The sequence below is a fragment of the Thermobia domestica genome, chromosome 3 (genome assembly GCF_964235325.1).
Source record: "Thermobia domestica chromosome 3, izTheDome1.hap1.1, whole genome shotgun sequence".
Classification (NCBI taxonomy): domain Eukaryota; kingdom Metazoa; phylum Arthropoda; class Insecta; order Zygentoma; family Lepismatidae; genus Thermobia; species Thermobia domestica.
The window spans coordinates 86,598,925-86,625,411 of NC_137456.1; the positions used below are offsets into that span (position 1 = coordinate 86,598,925).

General features: G+C 37.0%; 1 protein-coding gene across 1 annotated transcript; it reads right to left on the minus strand.

Annotated features, from left to right (window-relative positions):
* Positions 1-705: 705 nt before the first annotated feature.
* On the minus strand, positions 706-25,437 carry LOC145680576 (uncharacterized). The gene is made up of 2 exons (XM_081751221.1): positions 25,327-25,437; positions 706-7,457 (listed from the first exon to the last, which is right to left on the minus strand). The coding sequence occupies exon 2, from the start codon at positions 7,251-7,253 to the stop codon at positions 6,756-6,758; it is 498 nt and encodes a 165-aa protein (XP_081607347.1). The 5' UTR covers positions 7,254-7,457; positions 25,327-25,437; the 3' UTR covers positions 706-6,755.
* Between the last annotated feature and the right edge of the window lie 1,050 nt (positions 25,438-26,487).

Here is a 26,487-nt window from a genome sequence, read left to right on the forward strand (position 1 = left end):
TTAGTTTGTGTAGAACTTTCGAGATTTCAAAAGACCCAACAGGAAGTAATAGCAAGCAGTAAGGTCACATGACCCAGCTGGATAGTTCTGGTCATCACTTCAAAGGAAAATTTGCTTGGGGAATTTTTCACGCAGCAAGACGATCGTCTCGTGGGAGGTAGTCTCATCTCGTTGAAATCTGTTGCGTTTCACATCAATTCCGTTTAAGTGCATGAAAAAAGTGATAACCATATTGAGGCGTCGTTCCTTATTAGGTGTCACGACATTCTCATTCTCATGTTGAACAGAAGTACGCTACTGTCACTCGAGCTCCTTCATGGTTAAGTGGTTAGCGTATGTGCCCTTGGCGTGGGAGACCCGGCGGGAGCTTATGTGCTTCGGATTCCACGTTAATCAGTAGGTCCCGCTTCATATAGCCTCGCTGTTAAAAGGAACGTTAGTTAAACTCAAAATCAACTCAACGCTGCTATCACTCCAATAGCTCAAAATCCGCATCACAATGTTCCTTGTAATAACAGTCTTAACAACCAAATCATAAGACACGTTATGTAGAACAAACTTGGCATTCTTATATTGGGACATTTACACATTGTAATGATGTAAAAATAATTGTCATTCTTCTTCATAACGGCATTTCTTAATCAAGATGCCCGATGTTAAGAGAAAAAGCAACGTATTGCTAATTCAGCATGCTGTTCCCTTGAACACTCATCATACCAATAATACAGCATTGTTGGAAAACGGATTGGAAGTGTTCTATGTTCTGTTATACAACAATATGTATTTTCACCATGTGAATTTTGTGTGTCATCATTTTCCATTCGAACAGCCCGTTGAACTGGAAACGCTATTCTTTCTGATGCCTTATCAGTGTGGAGTCCAAACGGCTGCTGCGATTGTTAAAATTCCACCATTTTAGATTGAAAACCACGTATTCTATTTCCAACAGCTATCCTCTTTACATACGAAAGTAACAGACGTTTTGAAATAAAAATAAAAAAGTAACAGAATGAACAAACCGTATATTATATCATTTGAAAGGTACATCCTTAAGTTATTTTTCCACATAATCGCCATGTAAATATTAAGGCCCTTATCATACCACGGCACAAGGTTTTCAATACTGTCGCGGTAGAAATCTACCGTCTGCGATTTCAACCAATGGCTTACACCGGCATACAGTTCAGCGTCAGTATCAAAGCGTTGCGTAGCGATCCATGTCTTCATCGCTGGGAAGAGATGGTAGTCGCTCGGCGCCAAATTCGGGCTGTATAGTGGGTGATCAGACACAAGGGAGGGTAGGTCTACCACTGCAGTCCTCATCATGAACATTGGAACGGCCATTTTTAAACTCAATGCACCATTGCCTCACTCGAACTTCACTCATTATTCCATATCCTTACACTTCAGACAGTTAGCGATGGATTTCAATTGACTTGCGGTTTCTTTGCCAACAAAAACCTAATCACAGAACGCTCCTCACAAGAGGCGGAATTTTCTATTGCACATTGTAACACGTCACAGGAAGCACAATAAGAGTGTTACAGTCCTCACCTTACCACAGCTGGATATGTACTGAGTGTGGCAACGTTCTGCCACCAACATGGCGACTCTAGCCCCGTCCACTGCCGCAATAGTCCAAGACGTCTAGTACTTTCTGGACATTCCATTTATTTTCGTATCCTTACTCATAAAGGAGTTGGCCTATGGCTCCGGACTTTTGATACATCCTGTATATACATGGTTAGTCAAGGGGGCGTTGAAATGTTGTAGCCCTTATTATTATTTTTTAAAATCATTACAACGATTTATTGATTTATACGAGGAAATTGTAATGGTTTGATTGCCCTTATTTCTTTCGCCAGTCTTTATACAGTAATACTCCTTACTTGCAAATTAATTTGGACTTGAAAAAGAAACCTTTCAAATTTCAGTCCATTTCCAAGAAAACAGAAAAATAATTCCATATGTAAATCAATGCATTAAAAAAAAAGTTTGCAAATGTATTCAACAGTGTTAAGGAAGCAATTAAATTGCAGGAGGAACAATTTTAAAAGTTTTTCTCTACAACCTAATAAAATAAGATAAAACTACTGAGTCATTTGTTGCACTTCAAGGATCTGAAGTTAAACGCATTTGATGTGGATCTCTCAAATCTAAAATCTTTTGGAAATCATTATGATTATTTGAAGATATTGTGAACAATCATTAACTGAACCGTTTAGTGCAGAAACGAACTAAGCGTCAAAATAAAAATAAAAAATCTATCCAGATAAATGCAATGGATGATTTCTGATATGGATTAGGGCGCTATTTCAGAAACGAAATGTTCATAAAATATCAGCATCTCCCCATGAAAGGGAGATAATTTTACTTTAGCTGATAATTACGTTAGTATTGGCTACATCAAACTTTATATTCACAATCAGTTTTCTTAAAAATTATGAGGATGACACTTAGTTCGTTTTCTCCCAAAACATTGATATAATTGAGGCCAATATAATTGGCCAATATATATAATTGAGGCCAATATATATAATTGAGCGAAACCAACAAAAGTTACGTGGAGCTCGAAAAGTTACAGTTAAGGTGTTCGAGAAATAATTTCAAACTGCTATGTGCCAGCCAGTTCTCGTGCCTATATGTGTAGTTAGTTTGCGGAAGTCGTTTCTCCTTTTCTCAGAAAATACAGTTTCAAAATAAGTGAACAATTAATTTGATCAATCAGACTGCATTTTCAGGAAACAAGTCTTTGTTAAGTTCCCCCTCACTAGCCGGAACGCCTCAATTGATCGTTTTAGGTTTTGATTTTCGAAAAAAAGAAAAAAAATAGTGAAGAATGTTTTGAAAGTTCTAGTAAATTATATTGTAAAAATGAGGTATTTTGAATGGTAACATTATTTATGTACCCACATTAAAACATCGAAATGTTTTGCTTTTTTATATATATACACATGGAAACATTGATGCAAAGTTTTGAGAAACCTTTATCTGGAGATCTCTACAGATTCGGCGCTTCATAACAAAAGATAACATCAAAAATTGGGTTAGCACTTATTGGTCACTCGTACATCATATAATACATGATCACATTACAGACTTCAAAGTCACTAACCATCTTTCATATCGGTCTATGACTTCTATATTTTTTAAACAAAATGCAAGAATTCTTGTTGTACACACTGCAAAAAGAATTTACTTTGCTTTTGGTCCCTTGACCTTGAATTCAGGAAACGAGATAGTACGTAATGCCGATGAGGTTTTCACAATTAACAGAAACTTATCGATTGATTTTCTTCTTGTAAAATCTTGAGAAAAATCTTAAATTACCTGGAACATTGAATTTGTGACTTGTTTTAGAGTAAAGATATCAGTACATTAATGTTAAACCTTGATAAATTATTCATTCCAGTAATCTTTTATCAATATTTTTATACCTATTTATTGCAAATATTGCCCAATTAATATATTGCGTTGGTGCGATTGAAATATCCAGATTTTATAACGGGCAGGAAATTACCCTCTCTAACGCTAGCAACGGATGGACCAAAATTACACATACGACCTCACAAATTTCCTATATGATAAGAAATCACTTGAGGTGCCCAGTTAGTCAGAAGCCAGTTTGTTGTTGAACACGGCGTGAAAATGCACCATAGAGGATATACAGTTGAGAGTGATTCACCTCCAGAAGTTCAAACTGGAACGTTCTCCACATCTGGACGGAAGAAATATTAGCAGCGTATTTGAGTCAGGAGTGGTAAATGAACGTAACAGCTGCCGTTGTTTTGTGAAATATAGAGTCAGTGACAACACCGAAGAAAGAGTCTCGCGGGCGACCAATAACATGTTTTGAACAACCGCTTGAAAGTGGACTTCCGGAAAGGTATTCATGCAGCTGCAGACTAGTTAGACATATGCAATAGCAGTGTCACTCGACAGCTCCACACGGTCAGTAAGTTGGAAAAGTTGCACCCATGACCTGCACATGAGTTAATACCCACCAATTTGGAACGCAGTCTGAAGGTGTGCAGTACTCTGAGTGTACACAGTAACCGGGAAAGTTTTCTGCAGCCCAGTGCCACGTCTGATTAAAAGTGGATATACTAAGACAATCGTAAATGATCAGAACAGTGGTTGGATCGTGATCAACATCCATGGCGATTTCCAAAACCGCTCCTCCACTAGCAGATGTTATTGCTAGTATTATGGTTTATGATAGGTGTAATCCATCATTCCTTTCTCATTCCTGGTGAAACAATCACTGCAAATCGTTACAGCGTTGAAATCCACTAAATGTAATGCAAACTTATCCGGAAACATTAAGCAATGGTCAATAGACATGGTTTCATGTTAGATTACAATGAATTCCCACATTTCGCTGAAAGGATGGTGTAAATACTGTACAGTTGCGATTTGAGATTCTCACTCACCCACCGACTATTCCCTCCTGCGGTATTTCGATCACTTCTTCGTAGGGATGAGCCGAAGGTGCAACGTACGGTTGATTACTTCGTATTGCAAACTGCAAACTTCTTTTAACATAGAATTGACTAAGCGTGTGCAGTGACTAACTATTCTAAGACTGCAGTAACTAACTATTATATTGCATTTTTCGTTCTTCTGGCCGTTTCAGATAAGAGATGTGAAAGGACATTTCAATCACACCAATCTACTACTAATTAGTCACTTTAGTTTGGACCACAATTATATAGTTTTAAAATAGATGAAAAATAAAAGTATGGAAGTAACATATCGTGTACTGCGAGAAATATATAAAAAGAGAATCTAGAGAGACCTTCGCTTATAGTTAGCGAGATTTAATTTGACCACTTTAAAGAGATTGATATGCATGTAATATGGTGTTGTCATGTCATTACTAGTGAGGAAGGTGAATTTCCGCGTCAACATTTCGAAAGTGAGAAAGGTATCTTTATTTAGTTAAGTGTATAACTTTTAATTTATAATTCATTTTAATTTAAGTAACCCATGTACATTAAAATAAATTTGCAAAGCCATACGGTAGTTGATTTATTTATCAAAGTTTAGCGTCACTTTTCAGCATCGAGGCTATTTGAGCCCAGAACCTACAGTTTACGGTGGAATGTGAATCACAGTAATACGTTCAAAATTCAATGCTGTCCCTTCCAGTGGCGCACTCACGGAGGTAGTCCACCGCGTCCGGACCGCCCAAAACTTCCTAACTCGAATACATTCGTACACTTTCCCAATAAAACAATATTTGTTTAACAGGGAAATGATTGATATAGCATGATAATTCGATCTTACACTTCATCTATACTCCTTCTCCTATTAAAAAGAACAGTCTAGTTCTATCTTTTTTTTTTTTTTTTTTTTTTGGAAAATATAGATGTAAGAATTTTACAAATATTTTTTATCTTTTCGGATGCAGGATAATACCTGTTCAATACTACATAGATATAGTGGCTTGTGGTATTGGTCCTCCCTCCCTAAAGCTTGGATTTCTCCCAACAAAAGTTCTGGATGCGCACCTGGTCCCACCAAGAACTGAACACACACGCAGTAACCACTATGCCAGCCGGAAGGGCTGTAGTATACATAAATATTGTACCCTTGGAATTTGTTGGTTATCGAGTGGTGCATGGATTGATTACTGTTAGGCACCTAAAATAAACTGAGATTTAAGTGAAAATGTCAATTAGTGAACTTCGCTCTTTGGTGGCAAACTTTGATTTTAAAAAGCAGAAATTGTGGTGATTGGTGCCAAATTATTACCCATATTTCTCCTATTTGCAAACCAAGATCTGACCCCGTTTGACACAATTTACAAGTCGTATGATATAAAATACAAACTAGAAAAATAGTAAGTTTTTTTTTCTTAGAATAATATGAGTGATGAAAAAAAATATTTCGGAGAGAAGAGATAATTTAAAAATTTAGTTTCTAGTTTTACCAATATAAACAAGATAAATTTCCTCACTAATGGAAATACAGCACTATAAATGTATTCTCATTAGGTTTCAAATCCTGTCTCTTCTAACTGATGGGATTTTAAATATGGTTGAAGTACAGAATAACTAGCTACCGAGTGAATGAATGGCTTAGTTAACCTTAAATACCATCATAAATATTGGCTATGAGATGAGAGTTTTGTTGATTTGGGATTACGATTACGGAATCAGCTAGAAGAGCTTTGGATTATAAATTGGTAAAATGTTAAGTGCCATATTAGATACTATATTGTGTAAGGTTATGTTTGAAGTAACCGAGGCGCTGTTCACTGAGTAAGCTACTACTGTATGATATTATATGTTCGATAATGCACATATTGGCAGTCGATTAAGCGTTTTGTTTATCGTTGTTAGTTCTCGGAAAATTACATTCTGATTTTTACACTATTAGTATCACCAACGACAGGGTTTGGCAGTGAGAAAGTTACATACGGAATTCTGACAAATTATGCGCATTGTCTGATACTTGAGACCATTATTTGAAACCACTAGTACATACATGACAACGAAACATGGAAACTTTCCATCAAACGACAATAGCATAATTTGATTGGTTGGCTGCTGTAAATTGACGTCACTATATGTTAAAAGACTCACAAGCTGATTGGATGTTCTGGACACTGTGGTCTAGCAGACATGCTTTATATACAAACTAAGTGCTTTGGCGGGAATTGGGTCAAGATAAATTTCGCCAACTATTATAAATAGCGTTATCGAGTTTGTTTGTTTTTCAAAATGAGCATGTAAATGAGTTTCTGCGTTTTAAGAAGTGTTCGTTGTACTTTTATGTGACTGCATCGTTGGCGATGAGGAAGAAGGAGTAGTTTTATTTTCTAACGACGATGAGGAGGAAAAATTATTAAGTTCTGGTGTAGTTCGTGTTTGCACCTGTAGATGTCGACACTGGTAATAAACACACTCGTGAAATCCTGACCACACTGGGAAATGATGTTGACGTCGTAATAACAAACGAGTCCTACTTCGTAATTTTCGAATTTTGTTTTCTAACCTTTTGGCTTCAGTCTCCATCGCTATCACTGTCCTTGTGATATTCGTAATCATGTCCATGAGGCTTTGGTGATGATTGGACTCATCAGGCGAGTCACTAGTTCGTTTCCCTGCTGCAGCACCAGTAGAACGTCGATTGGCTACAGCTTGAAGGTCCCGAAGAACAACATAGATGGTGCACAAAGCTATAAGCAAGATGGCTGAGATCACCAGTCGAAGTACGCTATTAGTACAGGGTACTAATGTGGTCATTCTACGTTAATTGTCATTGCTTTGAAATACTAACTTCACAGTTTTTGTTCCTAGTACACTTACCGTATCAAAAAAGACACTTTTTACTTTATCAAAAATAAAACACTTGCATGCCAACAAAGGAGATTTTTGTTCATAACAGAAGGCTGAATTCGTTGTTCATTTTCACTACATAGATTCTTGTTTCCATATCAGTAGTAATCTCTGAAAAATAAAATAACAAATGAAAATTAATATCTTAAAATTACATTAAATTAAACAGTATATTAGTGTTTAAAAAATCCAATCCCGGTATAGTGCTCACGAATTCAGAATACAAACCCAACACAAGAGCATATTACAGTGACGGATTTACGTATAAGCTAAACAAGGTATAGTTTAGGACCTCACTCCTTGGAGGGAGGAGGCAAAAAATTAAGAAAAAACTAGCTGTAATGTAATTTCAAAATAATGAAAAAGCAAACGATAAAACGCACATACAACAATGGTGTTTTGTATTATGTACTAGTTTGTTATGAATGGGGTCTCTGTTTTCCAGCTTTGGCTTGGTAATTGGAGCATGTTTCTCAGCCTCGCTTGTGATGGGATGGGGCCCTGGTAACCCAGTCCCGCATGTAATCGAGCTGTTTCCCAGCTCCGCTTGTAATAGGGCCTCATCTTGAAAAGCTTGGGGCCCCATCAAACCTAAATCCGGCACTGAGCGTATAGAACATGACTAACTGATAAGAGAAACTGCTAACTACGAACAAATAAATAAATGAGGTTACAACAGAGGTTCTCAAACTGTACGTAGTGAATCGCTTTTGCATATTGGAAGAAGTCAATTTCTTTGCTTGCTGACTGGTGGAAATATGTATGTTCGGAGTCGTCCATAATTCAAGCTGTTAATTAACTTAGCATTTCACTGTTTATAATTCTATTATCCGCTAGATATCACGAGAAAATCATAATGAGAAACGTACAGTCTTGTTCAAGACAAGTTGGCCAACAACTTCTCTTTAAATTACTTAATGTTTTGACCAAAGAAGATACAGGTTCATGTGATTAATTTCATGCAGGGCTTCTAAAAGAGAGGTGAAATGCCAGTGTTATTAGTACAAGACTGAACAACTATAGGTCTACATGAGAGAAATGAGCTTATGAAATATCAACTAGGAATTTTTACAAATTTTTCATTATTGAGTTGATGGTTCAACGATGCAATGTTCATTATCATCATAGATATTATGTCATTATTGGCAGATCACTTGCCGGAAACTGAGAATTATCCATGCACCACAATCTGCAGCTAACCTCTTTGTCCTCACGTACCCATTTTCTGTTTTAATACTGTCCATCAACTGTGTCCAACTTCTATTGCATCCTCTCTGTTTCTTACTTCACCATACCTTAACGATACAATACCTTCTCAGTATCAGTCAATGTTCCAACCAACTTCTCTTCCTCTTTTCAATTACGTCTATTTTTCCTCCCCTACTTCTAACACCTTCTCATTTGTTTTCCATTCAACTCGACTAAATATCTCTAGTCTTCTCTACACGTACATTTCTAATCACTTTTCTGTAGTGTTCATCCTTCTGCCCTATACAGTACAATACTCCACACGAAGCATTTTATGAGTCTTTTTCTCAACTCCTTATTCAAGAACTCACAAAATGTCTTCTTCCTAAAAGATTATCTCGTCATTCTTATATTTATTTTCTGTTTTATATTTGCATATAATGTCCTCGCTAATAACTGTTCCGAGGTACTGAAAACTAGTCACTTGTTACACTTTCTCTCCTCCTACTTCTTTCTCCGTATTTGATATTGATTCTTCTTTCTCCTTACCACTAATTTTGTCTTTTTAACGTTTACTTTCATCTCATATTATTTGCAGCTTTTTGTCAAGTTTTCTAACATCTTATTAATTTTCTTTTCAGATTCTGCAACAAATGACATATCGTCTGCAAACCATATTCACCCAATCCTTCTAGCTCCTATAAAAACACAAAGGTACACTCACCTCCAAAATTATTGTTGCATGTTATAAATATGTTGTTGTAGGAATATAATTTAATAACGAATTCGCCCAGTATTTCTTATAATGTTAGTATGTGTATAATCGGCAAAAACATGTATGTAGCAAATTTCATGTCAAAAGAGCAGTAAATAAGAACAGTAAAACGAAAATAAAAATTTTCTTGTCCATTTAACAATATTTTGTTTTACTCACTCTAATTTTCGTATTTATAATTCTTTTCCTATGAAATTTATCACAAATATACATTTATCGATTATACACATAGTATCAGTACTAAAAGTACCCTTCAAAATCATTATCAAATTATATTCTTACAAGAAGACAGTTATAGATGTGCGACAATCATTTTAGACATGAGTGTACATTACTTACAATTGCCCTTTTCAGTATCTCTTCTACATAGATTATCTATACACGTGTTTACGAGAGATAACTTCTTTGCCAAACTCCCTTTCAATTGCACTCTTTGTATTTTCTTCTATTTTAACGCTTACTTCTTGGTTCTTACATACGTTTCTTAATTAGTCTTCGATACTTCCATTTCAACCTCCCTTTCTTTAGAACCCATCAACAATTCCCATTTCACCTGAACGAAAGTCTTTTCCAATTCAATAAATACAACATACACCTTCTTCCCTTTTTCTATAAACCTATCACTAAATAGTTCTTAATAAGCCAATAGCTCCCTTTCCCTTTCTAAACTCAAACCGCTCCTTCAGAGTTCCCACATTTGTTCTATACAGCTTTCTGTTGGGGAATTTAAATTATAATTTTGCTCCATACAACATGATTTTTTTTAAAAAGTTATAACGTCCCACAGTTATGCTCTTTAAGCTAAAGGAGACGATCACACAACGTCAGAGAAATAATTCTGTAGTTTTCATATCTCATTGGGTTCGTATTTACCGTTGTGAATCATATGAATCAGCATGATATATGACATATTCAGTCAATTTAATCAGCTGTAACTTGAGTGTAAGTACTGAACAAATATGATTTGTTCTTGTCGTAATGAAATACTCTTCCAGAATAATACTTGTTGCACCGGAACGTTTGGTCTTCTGTGCACTATAGATTAAAATCGCTTTTAATTAACATCTCTATTCTTTACGTTTAACATTTTTTTCTAATCTGCTTTACAACTAACATGCTTTTACACAAATGTTATTATTAGAGCTTACCAAGAGGAAAATTCTTACACTAAGATTTTTAAGGAGCTACCGGGTCTGACCGAAATATTGTCTCGTAGTGTAGTGGTAGTAGTGAAATCTTATATTTGTAATTACTAGTTTAACTTTTTTTTTTCGTAAGGGAACACTACTAGTTCCACCGTGCTCCTATTCAATGTTGGTACATGGTCTGTTTTAGGGGGCGAAATCGTCACAGTCGAAGTGTATGTGCGTGTCTATGAGAGAGAGAGAGAGAGAGAGGAAGAAAGCGGATTGTAAAAAAAAAATAAATAAAAAATAAAAAATAAATAAATAAAATAAATAAATAAATAAATAAACGTGGAGAATTTATATATTTGAATACCCATAATTATTAAGCTTGTGGAAGGAATACCACTAATATAAGCTATACTAAATTGTGACATACTACAGAAAAATATGAAGAGGTGATAATAATGAAAAATAGCAGATGGTACCCTTGGGAGTAATGGTTAATTTAGGAAAGTTTGTGTCGGTTTAATAGGTTTTATTCTGATTCACTTTATAATGTCACTTTATTCACACCCCAGTAAATTAATATAATGGGTGATTTTACAATTTTCCCGAAAATGTTGAATATGGGAAATTCCTTCCCATTCCGCAGGATTTCCCACCCTAGTCTGATCGTTTCTTGCATTAATTGGGTATAATACAGTTTTCGGGGGTGGGCTAGTTCCAACAACTGTGCACATGCAACATATATATCAACTCGACTTGACGAAAGAAAATGGTCGGTACTGGAATTGGTCACTTTCGTTCAATTATTTCCGGTATGCTGTTCCTAACACAGATATATAGAACCCCATATTGTATGTGTACAATCGCTGGAAACATTTCCCTGGAAACTGTATTAGGTACCGTATAACGAAAGTGGTAAACCAGAAATAGCAGAAATTCTATGTAATCGAATCAGTGCAAGGGGAAGCTGGAGGACCCGAGCGGGGATGCGTCCGAATGGATCTGGCGCATCAGCAACGGTGGGTATGCACATAAGCGAGGATAGCTGGAACACACTGTGTTCCTCATGTTATTCGATGATCGTTTTATCGTTATGAATCATGACTTAACACACTATAGTCACATTCAAATTCAGTCCATCATGGCCTCTTTATGGACTATTATGTGCTTAAAAGCGTACACTTTGGACTATGTTTTCTAAAATTATTAGAGATGTCAGGGGTAAGATCCGTATATTTAAGTTATTTATATATTCCTCTGGATACATTAGTTACTCCTTCTGTAAATTTTACAAATTGATGTATCCGTAAGCTGGGATAGCACCAATAATCCAGTAAAATTTTAATGGTTTTATTCTGATTGCTGCAACCAAGATGAGCTTGAGAAGACTGTACACCCTCTTCAGATACATCCTGAATAAATAAAGTAAAAAAGAAAGTCAAATCCTTTTCCCGTCCCCCTGTCATAAGATAACTTGAGATGTTTGTCAGTTGATGCATGATTTATTTCTTCTCTCTGCTGACTCGAGACTATTGATGGAAGGAAATAGCGACACGCTCAGCCTTCATCAATAGTCTCACTTACTCATCATATTCGTCCTTGCTTTTACACAATAAAAGAAGTTCTATTTGAACACAATAAAATTTCTATTTGAAATTTTGAAAGCAGTTCGTCGCAGTCTAGTTTATTATTAAGTACGTATATTTTACAAGAATGTCATGTCATGTAATGTTCTCTCCTAGAAAGGAGTTCCCTTGTGGTTATGTAGATACCATACGCGCCTGTGGTGTGTGAGACCCGGGTTCGATTCCCGGCGGGAGCTCATGTGGTTTGGATCCCATGTTAAACTGTAGGTTCGTCTCTTATAAACTCGCTGCTGCACGGGACACTAAACTTAAATTTAATCCACGATACTTGAGCGCCCTCTAAATTATTTTCTGTCCTATGGCATTAATTTAATTTTACTTCGAATATTTAATAAGTAATTAATCCTCGTTGTAAGGTCAGAAATACAAGGTAAAAGTACATTAGTTGTAAATGTCACATCCAGACGGTTCATTATGACGCTTAAATAGGTGGTTCGTGACTTGAACTTACTGCAAAGAGGTTGCAAAAAACTGATTTGACCTTGTTATGTTTATTATGTGACATACACTACTTGCGTTATTTTCAAAAGACAAAAATTCAATAATAGGAAAAGGCTTGTTTGAGTATTGCTATAGCAACAAATTGTGATTGGTTTCTGTATTTTACGAATAGCACTGAACTGAAGCTATACATACTTTCTTTTCACTATAGGGGAAAAAAATAATCAAGCTTTACGGTTTTATGATTTTTTAAAAATACTAACTAGGGAAAGTCGCGGGGTGTTACGCTGACTTCGTATTGATATTATGCTCAGTCGACACCTTTTTACATATGAAACAATTAGGCAACCGGAGAAATCCTCGATCACAAACGTGTTCCAATTATGAGCGTTAAAATTTCAATATTGAACAGATTTTGCAGAAAGTTTGAAGTACAATTTCTTGAGATAAACGCTTCAGTTTTGGTATCAGGTGGTTTTCGTGGGTGTCCACCACAGTAATAAGATCAAAACGTACGCATTTTGCAAGGTAAGGGCAATTATTTGGAAGGGGGTGAACGGTAATGGCGGCTTACATCTTGCAAATTGCCTCCCATTTGGCATACTGGGCCAATAGGCTAATAAAATGTATTTGATACCCCTATTCGGGTGTATTGTCATTCAAATATCAATTTCCTATATAGCCACGCTCAAATTGGATAATAACATTTGTCTTGGAAACGCTTTGCCAGGCGCGCAAAATTCAATGAAGAACGTCGTGGTATTCATAATTAAACTTGTGATTATCTATATTGTAGTGTTCTTCCCCTTCTGTAGCTAGAAGTGAGACCAATATTTTCACAAAAGGTTCTGTCACCAATGTGTTGTTTTGTCCGAATCAGCTGTTCAGCAAAAATTTTGCATTGGGAAGCACTACAATATAATATCATGTGGAAACCAAAAATCAGGTTATTGCTAAAATGAAGTTAAATTAAATAAATTGTCCACTACAGGCTGGCATTGACAGTAAATACGAATATTAGTTTATACCACCGGTATTTTATTTGTAGTTAATCGTGTGGAAATGGCGATCCAAACAGCTCGCGCAGCGCCTGAGAGGCCTGCCGCGGAACTAACCTGAACGGTTGTCCAAACCTTGACTGCCTATGCTTATGCATCGCAGAATACTATGTTCTAATACATCATCGCTAGCCATGTGCTTAGTTTTCAGCGAATTGGAATGTCGATTAGGGAAAAATATTGGTCAAACTCCAGAGTCAAACTCTAAGATATTCAACGACAAAATAGACCGAAAAATTTAAAGAAGAAAGACAAATGGTTAGCGGGAATGTGCACTCAAAGCTGTGAACCAGATGGCTTTTATTCTCGAGAAAACCGCTGTTTGCATACATCATCGCTTGCCGATTGCTTGTTTTTTGGTCACATTTCTCGCGGAATGCCGTAAAATATTGCCTGAAGTTTGGCCACTATTTTCAAACAATCGCCATTATAATCCGTTGAAAAATTAAAAAAAAAATGGCTAGCGATGAAATATTGAAACACCGTCTTCCACAATAGATACCATCAAGTCTATGGGTTTTCTTGGGGTACTTCCGTTTCTTCCCTTCTTCTCATTCCATCAATTCTTCCATCATCATTTAATTGCCTTAATCATCGTCTTCCTTAGTCTAAAGGGTATAATCATCGGATGTTAAACTGAAATATTCCATTTTTTCCACAATGCACAGAGGCCAGCTGGGCTGGGAATCTCGTTCAAACAAAAGTGTTTCGGAGACAAATGTCATTGTTCAATGTTGAGTTGGCCACACAGGAAAGTGACATTTGAATGACAATACAGTTGGTGGCAAATAAATTTTATTAGCCTATTGATTCGGTGTGTCAAATAGGATGCAGTTTGCAAGTTGTAAGTCGCCATTACCCTTCAACCCTCCCGCAATAAGTACCCTTATCTTGCAAAATGCGTACGTTTTAACCTCACCATTCTGTCGAGCACCCAAGAAAACACTCCAATACGAACAATGAAGCGTGTATCTCAAAAAATGGTTACTTCAAACTTTTCTTTTGAAATCTATTCAATTTTGAACTTTTAACGCTCATAATTCGAACACGCTTGCGATTGAGGATTTCCCCGGTTGCCTAATTGTTTCATATGTAAAAAGGAGTCGACTGAGCATAGTATCAAAATGAAGTCAGAGTAACACCCCACGACCTTCCCTAGTAAGTGAAATTAATTAGTATTTTCCACTAACGGGTTCAGACAACTATTCGTGTACATATGAAAGTTCAAAAACATATATAAAAATTATTTTCAAGAAGATATAATATTTTACATAAGCAAATTAAGTATCAGCAAAAAATAAATAAATAAATAAATAAAGAACACATATTATACATATTTAACTTTCATATTTAACGTTCAAAATAATCGTCAAAATAAACTATCTTTGTATTACTTGTATGTATAATAGTTACATGGCAACAAACAGTTAAAAATTGAAAAGCGCTTAGCTGTTGCTTCAAATTATTCTCCCTTTCTCTTCGCTTCCTTTGGCTCTTCGAGCATTTACTTTGAGTTGGATTCTTCTTTTTTTATATGATTCCTTCCGTTTACCCATTTTCCACTTTTATTAATTATAATAATTGTGTCACAATTCACAGGTTCTGCCCCTGGACTTTAAACTCTAACAAGGAATTGCCCTACTATTGTGACTGCAACAGTACACATGCAAGTTTGGCAACGAAGCATTATTGCGTCCTGCGCAAGCATCAGATTCAGTCGCTAAAACTATTTCCATAAACATAGAATAATATTTGGATAAAATGTAAAACATAACACGAAAAACAGCCATATTATATCCATATTCCGTAATGAGATAACTACTTGTAAAATAGTTTATGCTTGTAAGTAAAAAAATCATAAAACTGAGCACAGGAGTAGCAAAAATCAAACAGCAAGCGCCATTTTGCGTACTCATTTAAAACTCATCAAGTTTTCCTCTTATATGTTACTTTTTTAGGTAACAGGATACATAAGCACAGGAAATAGTATCTTATGTTGTAGCTGACGCATAACTCTATTTTATAGTGTAATACTTATAATATCTGCCATTTCGTTACGCATTGGTTAAGGCAATGAACTAATGATTATACTGACTTCCGGGTGGTGATCCACCTTAATAAAATACAACAAAACAAACCAAAGCGAGTCAAGTCATGTACAGGTATTATTTATTTATATGTGAATATTTGTAACCGATTAGTTGCTTGGAGTTTGGCGTCTCTTTCACTATCAAGGTTACATGAGACGTTGAGCTACAGTTTAGAGTGGAATCCACACCACTGTAATGCCTTCAAAAGTTTCAAAAGTTCTTTTATTGGAAATCAAATCCAGAACCGCGTACAATAAATACGCGCGGGGGATGCTCCACAGGACCGACACGGTATACGACCGACAATTCAGCTTAGAAACCTGTTTCGGTCCTGTGCCATGTCGATCCTATGCCGTTTCGGTCGTACGCCGTTTCGGTCCTATGCCGTTTCGATCCTAGGCCGTGTCGGCCCTACGCAGTGTCGGTCCTGTGCATGTAACCCTACGCGCGCGATAGCTACTAATCCATAACAAGAGCTGAGTTTGACGGAGACAGACCTGCGTTAACTGTGCTCCAATGTCGGACAAAGCAAAGACTAGTGAAGACTTACAAGACCAATATCAGGATATAATCAGGAAGAATAAAGCATTTCTTCTTGAAGTAGACAAGATCGTCTCAGGTACTATTCCATTCCAAGACTGTGAGCGATGCCGTTCTCTTCGACTACTCCCTGGCCCATGCGGCTCTCATCAAACAGCCCTCCCGCAGGACGCCTATCAACATCTTACTGATATTCACAGTGCTCTGTTTAAGATTACTTTTGACTTCAAGAAGCTAACTGGACAAGACCTAGATGTAAATCTTCTTACTTCAATCTTACAGAATCCTACTACTGCCGACACTGGCCCTTCTCAGGCTCACCTCAACCCTCATCACGAAGAAAGGATCTTCAAGAAACCGAAGCGTACTATCAAATCAAGACCAGTGACGACTACCACAGTTTCAACCCATAATAGTTATACTCCACTTGCAACCGCTGACCCCCCTGAGGCATCAAGTATAGAGACTATGGAAATTTCCTCCCAGGATAGTTCCAACAATATCAGTAGGTCAGACAACACAGCACCTAACTCCACTGCTAATATTCAAAGAACTATTAAAGCATTAACCATTTACGACTACCCTAAAGACAAGTGCTACAAGTTGACTCATGGGGCCAGCTCGGTGTGTAAAGAGATCCCCTCCTGTGCTGTCTATCCAGATCGAATTAAATTACAATGCAACAATCAGGATGATTATCTATCTTTGATAGAGTTCTGCAAAGAGTACCAACTGCAATATGCACTTGACTCCGTCAAAAAGGAAAAGACATTGAAAGTAGTCATTAGACAGTTACCTATCGACACTTCAGTGAAAAATATCAAACAGGACTTAGAAAATCGCGGTTACCCATCGATTTCTGTACAACAGATGAAAGGACGAGGTGGGGCACTCTTTCCCCTCTTCCTAGTCACTTTAATAAGGACGCCTAATATAAAAAGTATCTTTAACCTTGAATATCTTGAGTTCTACAGAATCAAGATTGAACCGTTCAAAGGAAGACCCTATGTACAGTGTTATCGCTGTCAGCGGCTTGGGCATACACAATCTTCATGTTTTGCAAATCCCCGATGTGTTAAATGTGCAGGAGGCCATCCCACTTATGAATGTACGCGCAAACTTCAAGATGAAGCAGTGAAATGTCCAAATTGCGGAGGTAATCATCCAGGAAATTATTCAAAATGCCCAACGATTCATCGTATATTATCACGAAGATCCACCCAGGAGAAGTTACCCACACCTCAAGATTTTCCCCCTCTTTCACCAGATTCTTTACCGGACCCTGCACTCAAGAAGAAGCCACAACCTTCCTATGCTGATACAACTAGTGCACGATCAAAGAAGCAGCCAATTCCAATACCAACTCCTACTCCAGAACCTGCAGTTAATTATCACGATCTCCTACAAGTAATACGCGAACTGCAACTTCACAGACTTCTTCCAGCCATCCAAAGACGTTATCAGCAACTCAAGACAGCTCCTGATAAATTCAGCAAACTTATCATCTTCTGCGAAATCTTAGATGAAATTCAAGACTAACCGTTCCACAACCGATATACAGGACCACACCCTTATAAGGGCCACTCCAGACACCACCGATAAGACAAGCTGACAACCAATCACCAACTCTGAAGCTCTTAAACTAGCCTATCTTGTTACTCCTTCAGGCAAAACAACAACTACGTCATCAAGGTGCGACAGTCGCCCTTAGACATTACATACAATGCAACTAATTCACATGCTTCTACAGCACAGATAGGAGGTAAGGGATCCAGTAGGAACCCGGTACTCCCACAAGGAAAACCGTCACATACAAGAGAGAGAGAGAGCTACTAATCCAGCAGGGAGGGATTTTGTAACTGAAAACCCTAGTTCTAACTTACTACCAGCAGGTAATGGCACACTTTTTCACTAAGTGTTGCTCAAGGGAAGATTGAGGACTCAATCATCTCCCCTCACAGTTCTCATTTGCATTTTTTCTTTTACCCACAATCCAGTCGTTGAAGCTATAGATTTACGCTTCTGAAACATGTAAATTTTAAAATATTTCTCATATATAGGGGTGCACCCACGGTAAAGTTGACCACCGATCCAGATCCCCTCACAAACTTTTTAACTCAACATATATTTGTCCATTTTTCAATAAAAATATACTTGTTTAACAGGAACATAATTGATGTAGCATAAATATTTGATCTTATACTCCATCTATACTTTTTCTTTTATAAAAACAATCTAGTTCTATCATTTTTTTTTTTTTTTTAGGTGGAAGTATTTTACAATTACTTATCGTCTTTTCGGGAGCACGATAATACCCGTTCAATACTACACAGTAGGGATGGGCACGAGCGAGTTCGAGCGAGTTTTCATTGAAACTCGACTCGACTCGAAATAGACATCTTTGAGCTCGACTCGAGAACTCGGCTCTAAAAATTTCATCCAACTCGACTCGAATTTGACTCGAGTTCAATGTTTCTTCCAGACATGTTTTTTGGGGGTGAGTGTTTTCTGAGAGTGCCCCCCGGAGGAGACCAAAGTAATACGTCTATAATATAATAATAAATAGAATAGTGCAAGCAGTACCCCCCGTACTACTAAGTGTGCCCCCCCGGAACATTTCTTCTGAAAGAAACACTGCTCGAGTTTCGAATCGAGTCGAGCCAAATCGAGCCAAATATTGTGTGTAGTTCCAAGTACCTGCTTTAAGTATCCTACATAGACAACATAATTATGATCAATGATACTACTACTACTACTATAACATTATTATTATTATTATTATTATTATTATTATTATTATTATTATTATTATTATTATTATTATAACAACAATACCGTGTATAAACATGAAAGATAGGTGGTTTGTATCTGAATACTAAAAATTAGTTGACTGCTGACCTCGGTAGTCATGAAGTCTAGGAGGCAAGGACATCGTTCACGAGGTTCGAGTTTGAGTTCCAGAGGAGCAAGTATCCGAGTTCGAACCAAAAATCGTTAAAAGTTAGAGGGCGCCGGCCACACATGTTCAAAACTGCTTGGTCCGAATTTAGGGTTTTCAACGGCTCGGCTCACATCTCATTCCCTATCGAGTCGAGCCAACAGCTCACCTACCCAAAGCGACACGAGCCGAAACAAACTGAGCTGATGTGGCCCCGCGTAGCGTAATCGCTAACGCTCTCGCCTTCGGTTCGATTCCCGGTGGGGCCACTCGGTCGAAAAAGTGTAAAACGATTTTTCAGGCCAGCCACCCTGAATGACGTTTTTCGTGGGTTTTCCTCATTCACACCAGGCAAATGCCAGGGTGGTACCTAACTTATAGGTCCCCGGCCGCTTCCTTCCTTCTCCAATCCTTTCTTCCTTCCCTTTCCCCGGATTGTGTGCTCGCCGACGGACGTCATCCCTCAAGAACGTGAAGGGCTAAATGGCCTTAGATGCCGAAAGCCCAGAAATCTAAAATCCTATCCTATCCTAAACTGAGTTGATGGCTCACCCCAACCGAGCCGGCTCGAGACGATGGCTCACCTGAGCTGAGTCGGTGCCTCATCTCAACCAAGCCGGCTCAAGCTGTTCGCTCAGTTGAACCGAGCTAAGCCAGTTGACATCCCTACACGGGTTGGGCTTCTGCTTCGGCTCTAAACTTTCACCTTGCAGGTCTCAGCCTTGGTGGTGGTGAGAACTACAGTATATACCTATGTTATAGTGCGTCCAGTAAGAGAACGTCTCTGATAGCTCGCACTGACATTGCACTACTCGCGTGTCAAGGTTTTTATCGGTGCAACTGTATTGGCAATTTAATTATTGGTATAAGACAGAGTAATCGTGGTTAGTAACACTGGTATCAAAGTAGGGGCTGCAATGTCCCATCGCATATGATAAGAAACACCAGAGACCATCTCTTGTTGGCCGTGCTATAGTGCTCACGACATTTAAGGCTGTCTTGTTATAAAAATCCATTTTCGTCTTGTTAATCGAGACGAGGCGAGATGCGAACAGTGTCTCACCTCGTGAGCAACACTAAAAATATTCCACATGACTGCTTACATTTCTCATAGCTTTCGCTTTCCAGTCTAATCAGACAATGATTTCAAAACGAGTTAAAATGAGCTAAACGAGTAAGAATATAATACATACAAATTTATATTTACATATTATTTGCATATCTAATTCTTTGCTAATTTGCCTATATGTTAATGATCTTGATTTACATATAAATATTTATTTATATTTAAATGCATTTAAATAAATAATCAGTTGTGGAAGCAATATTCTAGATTTAGTCCATCCAATGTTGAAGACAGATTTGCGCCACTGTTTAAAATACACTGTGTGTGTTGAAGCTTCGGTCAGTGTTGCTTTTGTTACAATATGCAATCCAAAACCATGGATAGTATTATTAGAAAATACCCGTTAAACTCTTTTATTATAAGAATTTAAAGCACCCTAAGTGTTTGTACAGTACACTTAAGTTTACAAAAAAAAAAAAAAAAAAAAAAAAAAAAAAACGAACGGGAGAATGTTTCTGAACCTTTCCAATTAATTGTCGCGTATTTCAGGCTGGATATATGGTCAGTTGGTTTTAAATTTAATGTCCCTTTCCAACATTGAGATTATATGAGACGTGACAATAAATGTATTTGAATGTGAACGGCTCAGGAACTACTTTTTTACCAACATCAATGAAACCAACGTATTAACTCAAATCCGAGAATGGTTATATGTAGCCTACAATTACACTTTGACTTGGTGGAATTAATTAATAGCGTTAAAGATGGAACGAAATGTGTGATTGATTACATAACACATTTCGCTATTACTATAAGCACCATTTTAATTGCTGAGCGTAAAGACACGAAAGCTTCTTGATAAAACTGGGGGGCTTAGTGGTAAAGCGCTTACCTCTGGTGCTTGGGGTCCCTGGTTCGATCGCCGGTCAAGTGAGTTTGAGGTGGACAACATTATGTCCGTGGTTTTTCTCGTAGTACTCCCGTTTCCTTCAACATTTTCATTTCACAATTTATTCTATCATCATTCGCTTGCCTTGATCATCGTTTCTCTTAGCCTAAAGGGCATCATCATAAGACGTTTAAACTGGGATGTTTCACTTCATATATTGATAAGGTTCTCATAGGTTACAAATACGTAATTTATTTACATGAATCAGTATAGTAGGGGAAACGAGAGGGATATTTTTCTGAATCGATGGACATATGGACACCAAAACTTAACATAGAAGACTTCTCAATATATGCAATAAACGAATATCACATTCATTAGTATAGATTATAGAAATTCAGCTCCGAAGACATGGAAGAAGAAGCAGATATTCAATATTGATGATGCTGGATAGGAAGTGAAACTTTTCCTGAAACGGTGGACATAAAGGGGCAAAATTGAGATAGGGGAGGGGGCTTTATGATACATAGCTAATGCATATATATATATATATCGTCCCACAATTATGCCGGTCAGGCTAAAGGGGACGGTGATTCTGAGAAATGAATGAAATGGTGGAATGAAGAAAGTGGGAGGAAACGGGAGAACCCCGAGAAAACCCACGAGCACAGTGTTTGTCCACCACAAAGTCCACACGGCGCGAGCTGGGATCGAACTAGGAACCCCAAGCACCGGAGGTGTCCACTCCGAAAGAGTTGAAGAAGGAGAAATTTAAATACTATTACATATTTTCTCTGAACCTTGCACAGAAAAGCAAGAAATATGGCGTACGGTGATTTGTAGAAACACAGTTTGTAGGAATGCTTAAACTTCACTCCGAAGGTTGGGGTATAAATTCCTTTCGGGAAAGAGGAAGAAAGGGAAGTTTTTTTATCGTTAAAAAAGAAGGGAAATTTAGTACATGATGAATTTCGCATTCTCTTGCACGAATTTAGGAAACTCTACCTGAAGGAGTGAAAAAAGAGAGAATTAAAATATGATATTTTCGCCTTCAGTCAGTGCACATACATAGATAAAAAAAGTTATACACATATAGCTGGATAAATCAAATATATCCGGATTCCGTAAGAATTGTGTGCGCAATTCCATCCGTTTCATACGTTGCCAGTATGTCAGACCACTGTCACATGTCACGTGGTAGCAGCGTTTTAGACATTATTAAATCCACTTTAGATCACAGAGGTGCCTTAGAAAGTTTGACTTATGCTCTCTCTCTCTCTCTCTCTCATACTAAAATGATAACAGTTGAACCGATCATTAATAAAAACGATCAATCTGTAGGTAATTAATTTAATATAAACCATATTCTTCGTAAATCGCTGTTTTGTGTAATTTAAAAACTATACAATGACTGCTTACTTATCAGTGATTACTGAAAATATTTATAGTACAACTGTTTCTCTCTTCGATGTTTTTTGTACCAAAGCTAAAGGCGACTGTTATTATCCTATTTATAATACACAAATATATAAGTCTGTGTATAACTTTCAATTCCTAATTGTACACAGTCAACCTAGTCAGTGTCGCTATATTAGGGTGATCAGACGCCCCGTTTTTAACGGGATTGTTCTTTTCTCAGTCCCGAGATAAATGCCAACGTACATACGTATATGTTACAAATATAGCCTATGTATGATATTCAAGATACAATGGATTTCCATAATCTCACAGAATGGGTATGAGAATACCACAGCATAGGTATGGCAGATTACAATGGCGTCACGAACATTGCTCATGGAAAAATGAATACCATGACCTCTTTTTAGACGAACTATGCTTCTGTCTGCATCACAATGATGGTCACATCCGTATCTGGTGCTAGTGTCGTAATAGGTTTGGCGATGCCTGCATTTTGCATCGCCATATCTGTCGGGTAAGCTTTAACAACGTGTTGAAGGCTGATGGCTTGTCATACCCCATAAGAGGACATCCAAGGGTTCATTTTCTCGATGCCTGGTCGTGTTGCAACTGTTCTGAAAACCCATAATGGATCCACAGCCTAATGACCATCGCCAGTCCTTCTTCGTTACTGCCATGTTGTCATGCGTCGCACAGAATTGTAAGTTTAATAATTTGGTACTTGTACCACCAGATCTCCTTCTGGACGCTGCTGTCTCGTGTCCATCTTAGTGTTGCATTTTTAATGACAAGCTGTGTACATTAACTTCCAAATGTGACAATCAGTAACCATAAAGTTGAAAGTAACGCTTATTTATTTAAAACATACAAGACATAAAAGAAGTAAAAAAAAAAGTACATGATGAATAATGCGACGCGAATTTCCAAACTGAGTTCGTGTACACAACTAACTGGGTTTATAAAAGATTTGGTCCCGCAAGTTCTATTCGCTATCTCTTCGTCACGCACACAAACAAGTTAATTTTCACCTTGCACGTAGTGGAAGCTCCAATGCATAAATATTTTGAGATAGAATTACATATCATAATAGTATTCGAATATTGATATATAGGTTGTGAATATTTACGGATAATAATTATCCATAAAATTACAGGCTGATCACTTAAGTCCTTTGAGGCTTCGTTTCGGTAAATTTAGTTAGTATGAACGACATATTCAAGTGTATAACAGTTCCTTTTTGTGTGTGTGTCAAGATATTACAGTTAGCCTGATCTTCCTCCTCTTAAGAGCAGACGATTCTCGCATTTACGTCATTTATCAGCACCGAGGCTACTTAGGAGAAGGCCTACAGTATAAGCTGGAACTTGAACCACTTTGCATTATAGTGCATTCGATGCTCTCCCACAGGAAATCGAACCCAAGACCTTGTGCTCAAAAGACACATTCGCTAGCCACTGAGTCAGAGGTGAGTTAGGAAAAAGTTGCAAGAAGTGAGTAGACATGTTTAACACATGTATAAGACAATGACAATCAATCTACAGATTGTTTACTTCAAATTTGATTTTTTAAACAATTTCTTACGAGATTTTTCCAAAAAATAATAATAATTCTTCCAAAATGGAAAGAAAACAATATTAAAACATTGATTAATTATTCTAATATTTTCTACATTATTTTCTTTGTTGACGCCATTTAAAAAAAAGACAAAAAGAAGAGAAGAGAAGAAAATGTGGTACAACTTAATGAAAAGTTGGCAAGTTTCTCCTGCAATTTTCGCTGGCGCGTTTATTTTTCTTTTTCCTTGCCTTCAGAAATAAACAGAAGAACCGAGGCTAAAGGGATGGAATTTTGTAAATACAAATGAAAGTGTTTACACATTTAAAAATAAATATATTACAATATATTCTAATCAAGACAGAAAAAAAATTTTAGTTGTTAAATCAGATTCTAATTACTCAGAATCAGTGGCGTATCTTGAAGGAAGCCCCATTGGTAAAACAAACTACAGTTTTATTGGAAAAAATATAATTGAAATGAAATGAAATCTTTAAGTTTTACGTCCCACGATTATGCCGGCTAGACAAAAGGAGACATTGATGATGAGAAATGAATGAAATAGTGGAATTAAGAAAGTAGGAGGAAACAGGAGAATCCCGAGAAAAGCCACACACACGTGTTTGTCCACCATAAACCTCACTTGGTGTGAGCTGGGATCGAACCAAGGATTCCATGCACCAGAGGTGAATGCTCTATCATTAAGCCACTGCGCCCCCCTTCCCCCGAAAAATATAATTATTCAGAAATAATTATTAATATGAAACATTTTGTAAAGAAGTTCACTTCTGAATTAACGTGGTTTTATAAAGATTGTATTTGTCCCACTACACAATATAAATGCGTTTACTTATATATAGATGTAAGAAACTTCAGTAGATACATTAAACAATAATTTTAGCATGTGGAACTATTCGCATTAAAAAAAAAAAAAAAAATCTGTTTCCCATTACTGTGAGTGTCATTCTTATTGCTTAGAAATGTTTCTATATTCAGATGGTTGCATGTGCAGCAGATAAATTCGTTACAGGCAACTTACAACACTTTACAGATAAATCTGGTATATATTGCGATATTTATTTATACCCTAAGGATACCAACTTAAAATTTTAACTAACAATATCAAGACAATTACCTAAATATACCTTATTCAATTCATAATAGCTAATACTAGTAAATATTGGAGTGAATGGGTATTTGTGTTGGGTATGAATGATGTTTATAATGTATAGTGGTCACTTACCTTGTTTTGTTTATGTCTGTATGCTGGATGTGGCGGAGGCTCTGTCCAGTGTGACAGCCACTCCTGGCAGCTTCTTTCTGAGCACGGTTTGGAGGATACGATTCGACCGGGAACAACAAGCGACCGAAGGCGGATTCTTGCGCGCATGCGAATCCCATTGACAACGAACACACAACACCGTTGCCAGGAGTCTCGCTAATAAGCAATTCTTGCAACTATTCTTCTTTAATATATGTAGGCGGAAAGATTTCTTTGACAATTTGCTGATAAATAATGTTCGTTGAAGAGAGCCTAACTAAACACAAATAGAAATTGCTATAAAGAAACTAAAGAAACGTAAACACCTGAGTATGGACGAAGTTCCTGAAGAGTTACTTTTAGCTGAAGGAGAGAGAAAAAGTTATGGAACGAGATATGCATACTCACTCTCCTCATCTGAACAAAAAGGAATTGCAAAAAGTCTGGGAAGAGTCAATTAGTATTCTAATTCACAAAAGAAAGCGACATACTGTTTGCAATACCTGTATTATCAAGACATCTGTTTTAGTCAACATCCTATAAAGTCACCTTAAACATTCTGTTAGCAAGATTGACCATATACAAAAATGAAATTATTGGAGATAACCGGTACAAATTTAAACGAGATGCGATCAACTATCGAACATATATTTACCATTTGTCAAATACTCGAAAAGAGATGGGAATATAACACAACGGTATATCTAGTATTATTTACTGATTTCAGAAAGTTCTACAACTCGATTACAAGGGAAATATTTAATATATGACATTCTTACCGAATTTCGTATACCGATAAAGCTAGTTAGATTAATAAATCTGAGATTAAATGAAATCCAAAGTTAAGTAGAGGTAGACAAATATTTGCCCATGCTGTTTCACCTCGAGAATTGACTGAAACAAGGAGATGAGAGGTTACCATTACTAAACTACACTTCAATAGGATTTTCTTCTGAAATACCCTATAAGGAAAATTAAAGATAGTATCAGAGGCCTAGAGCTGAATGGCACTTCCCATGTTATGGCTTATTCTGATTACGTCAATCTGAAAGGTTGTGATAAGATAACAATAGGAAGAAATGCAGAGATTCCATTAAACACCTACAGGAACAAGGGTTTAGAAGAAAATTGATTAAAAGAACT

Excerpts from the sequence above, each read along its gene's own strand:
- LOC145680576 (XM_081751221.1), bottom strand. The coding sequence starts at position 7,253 with ATGACCACATTAGTACCCTGTACTAATAGCGTACTTCGACTGGTGATC.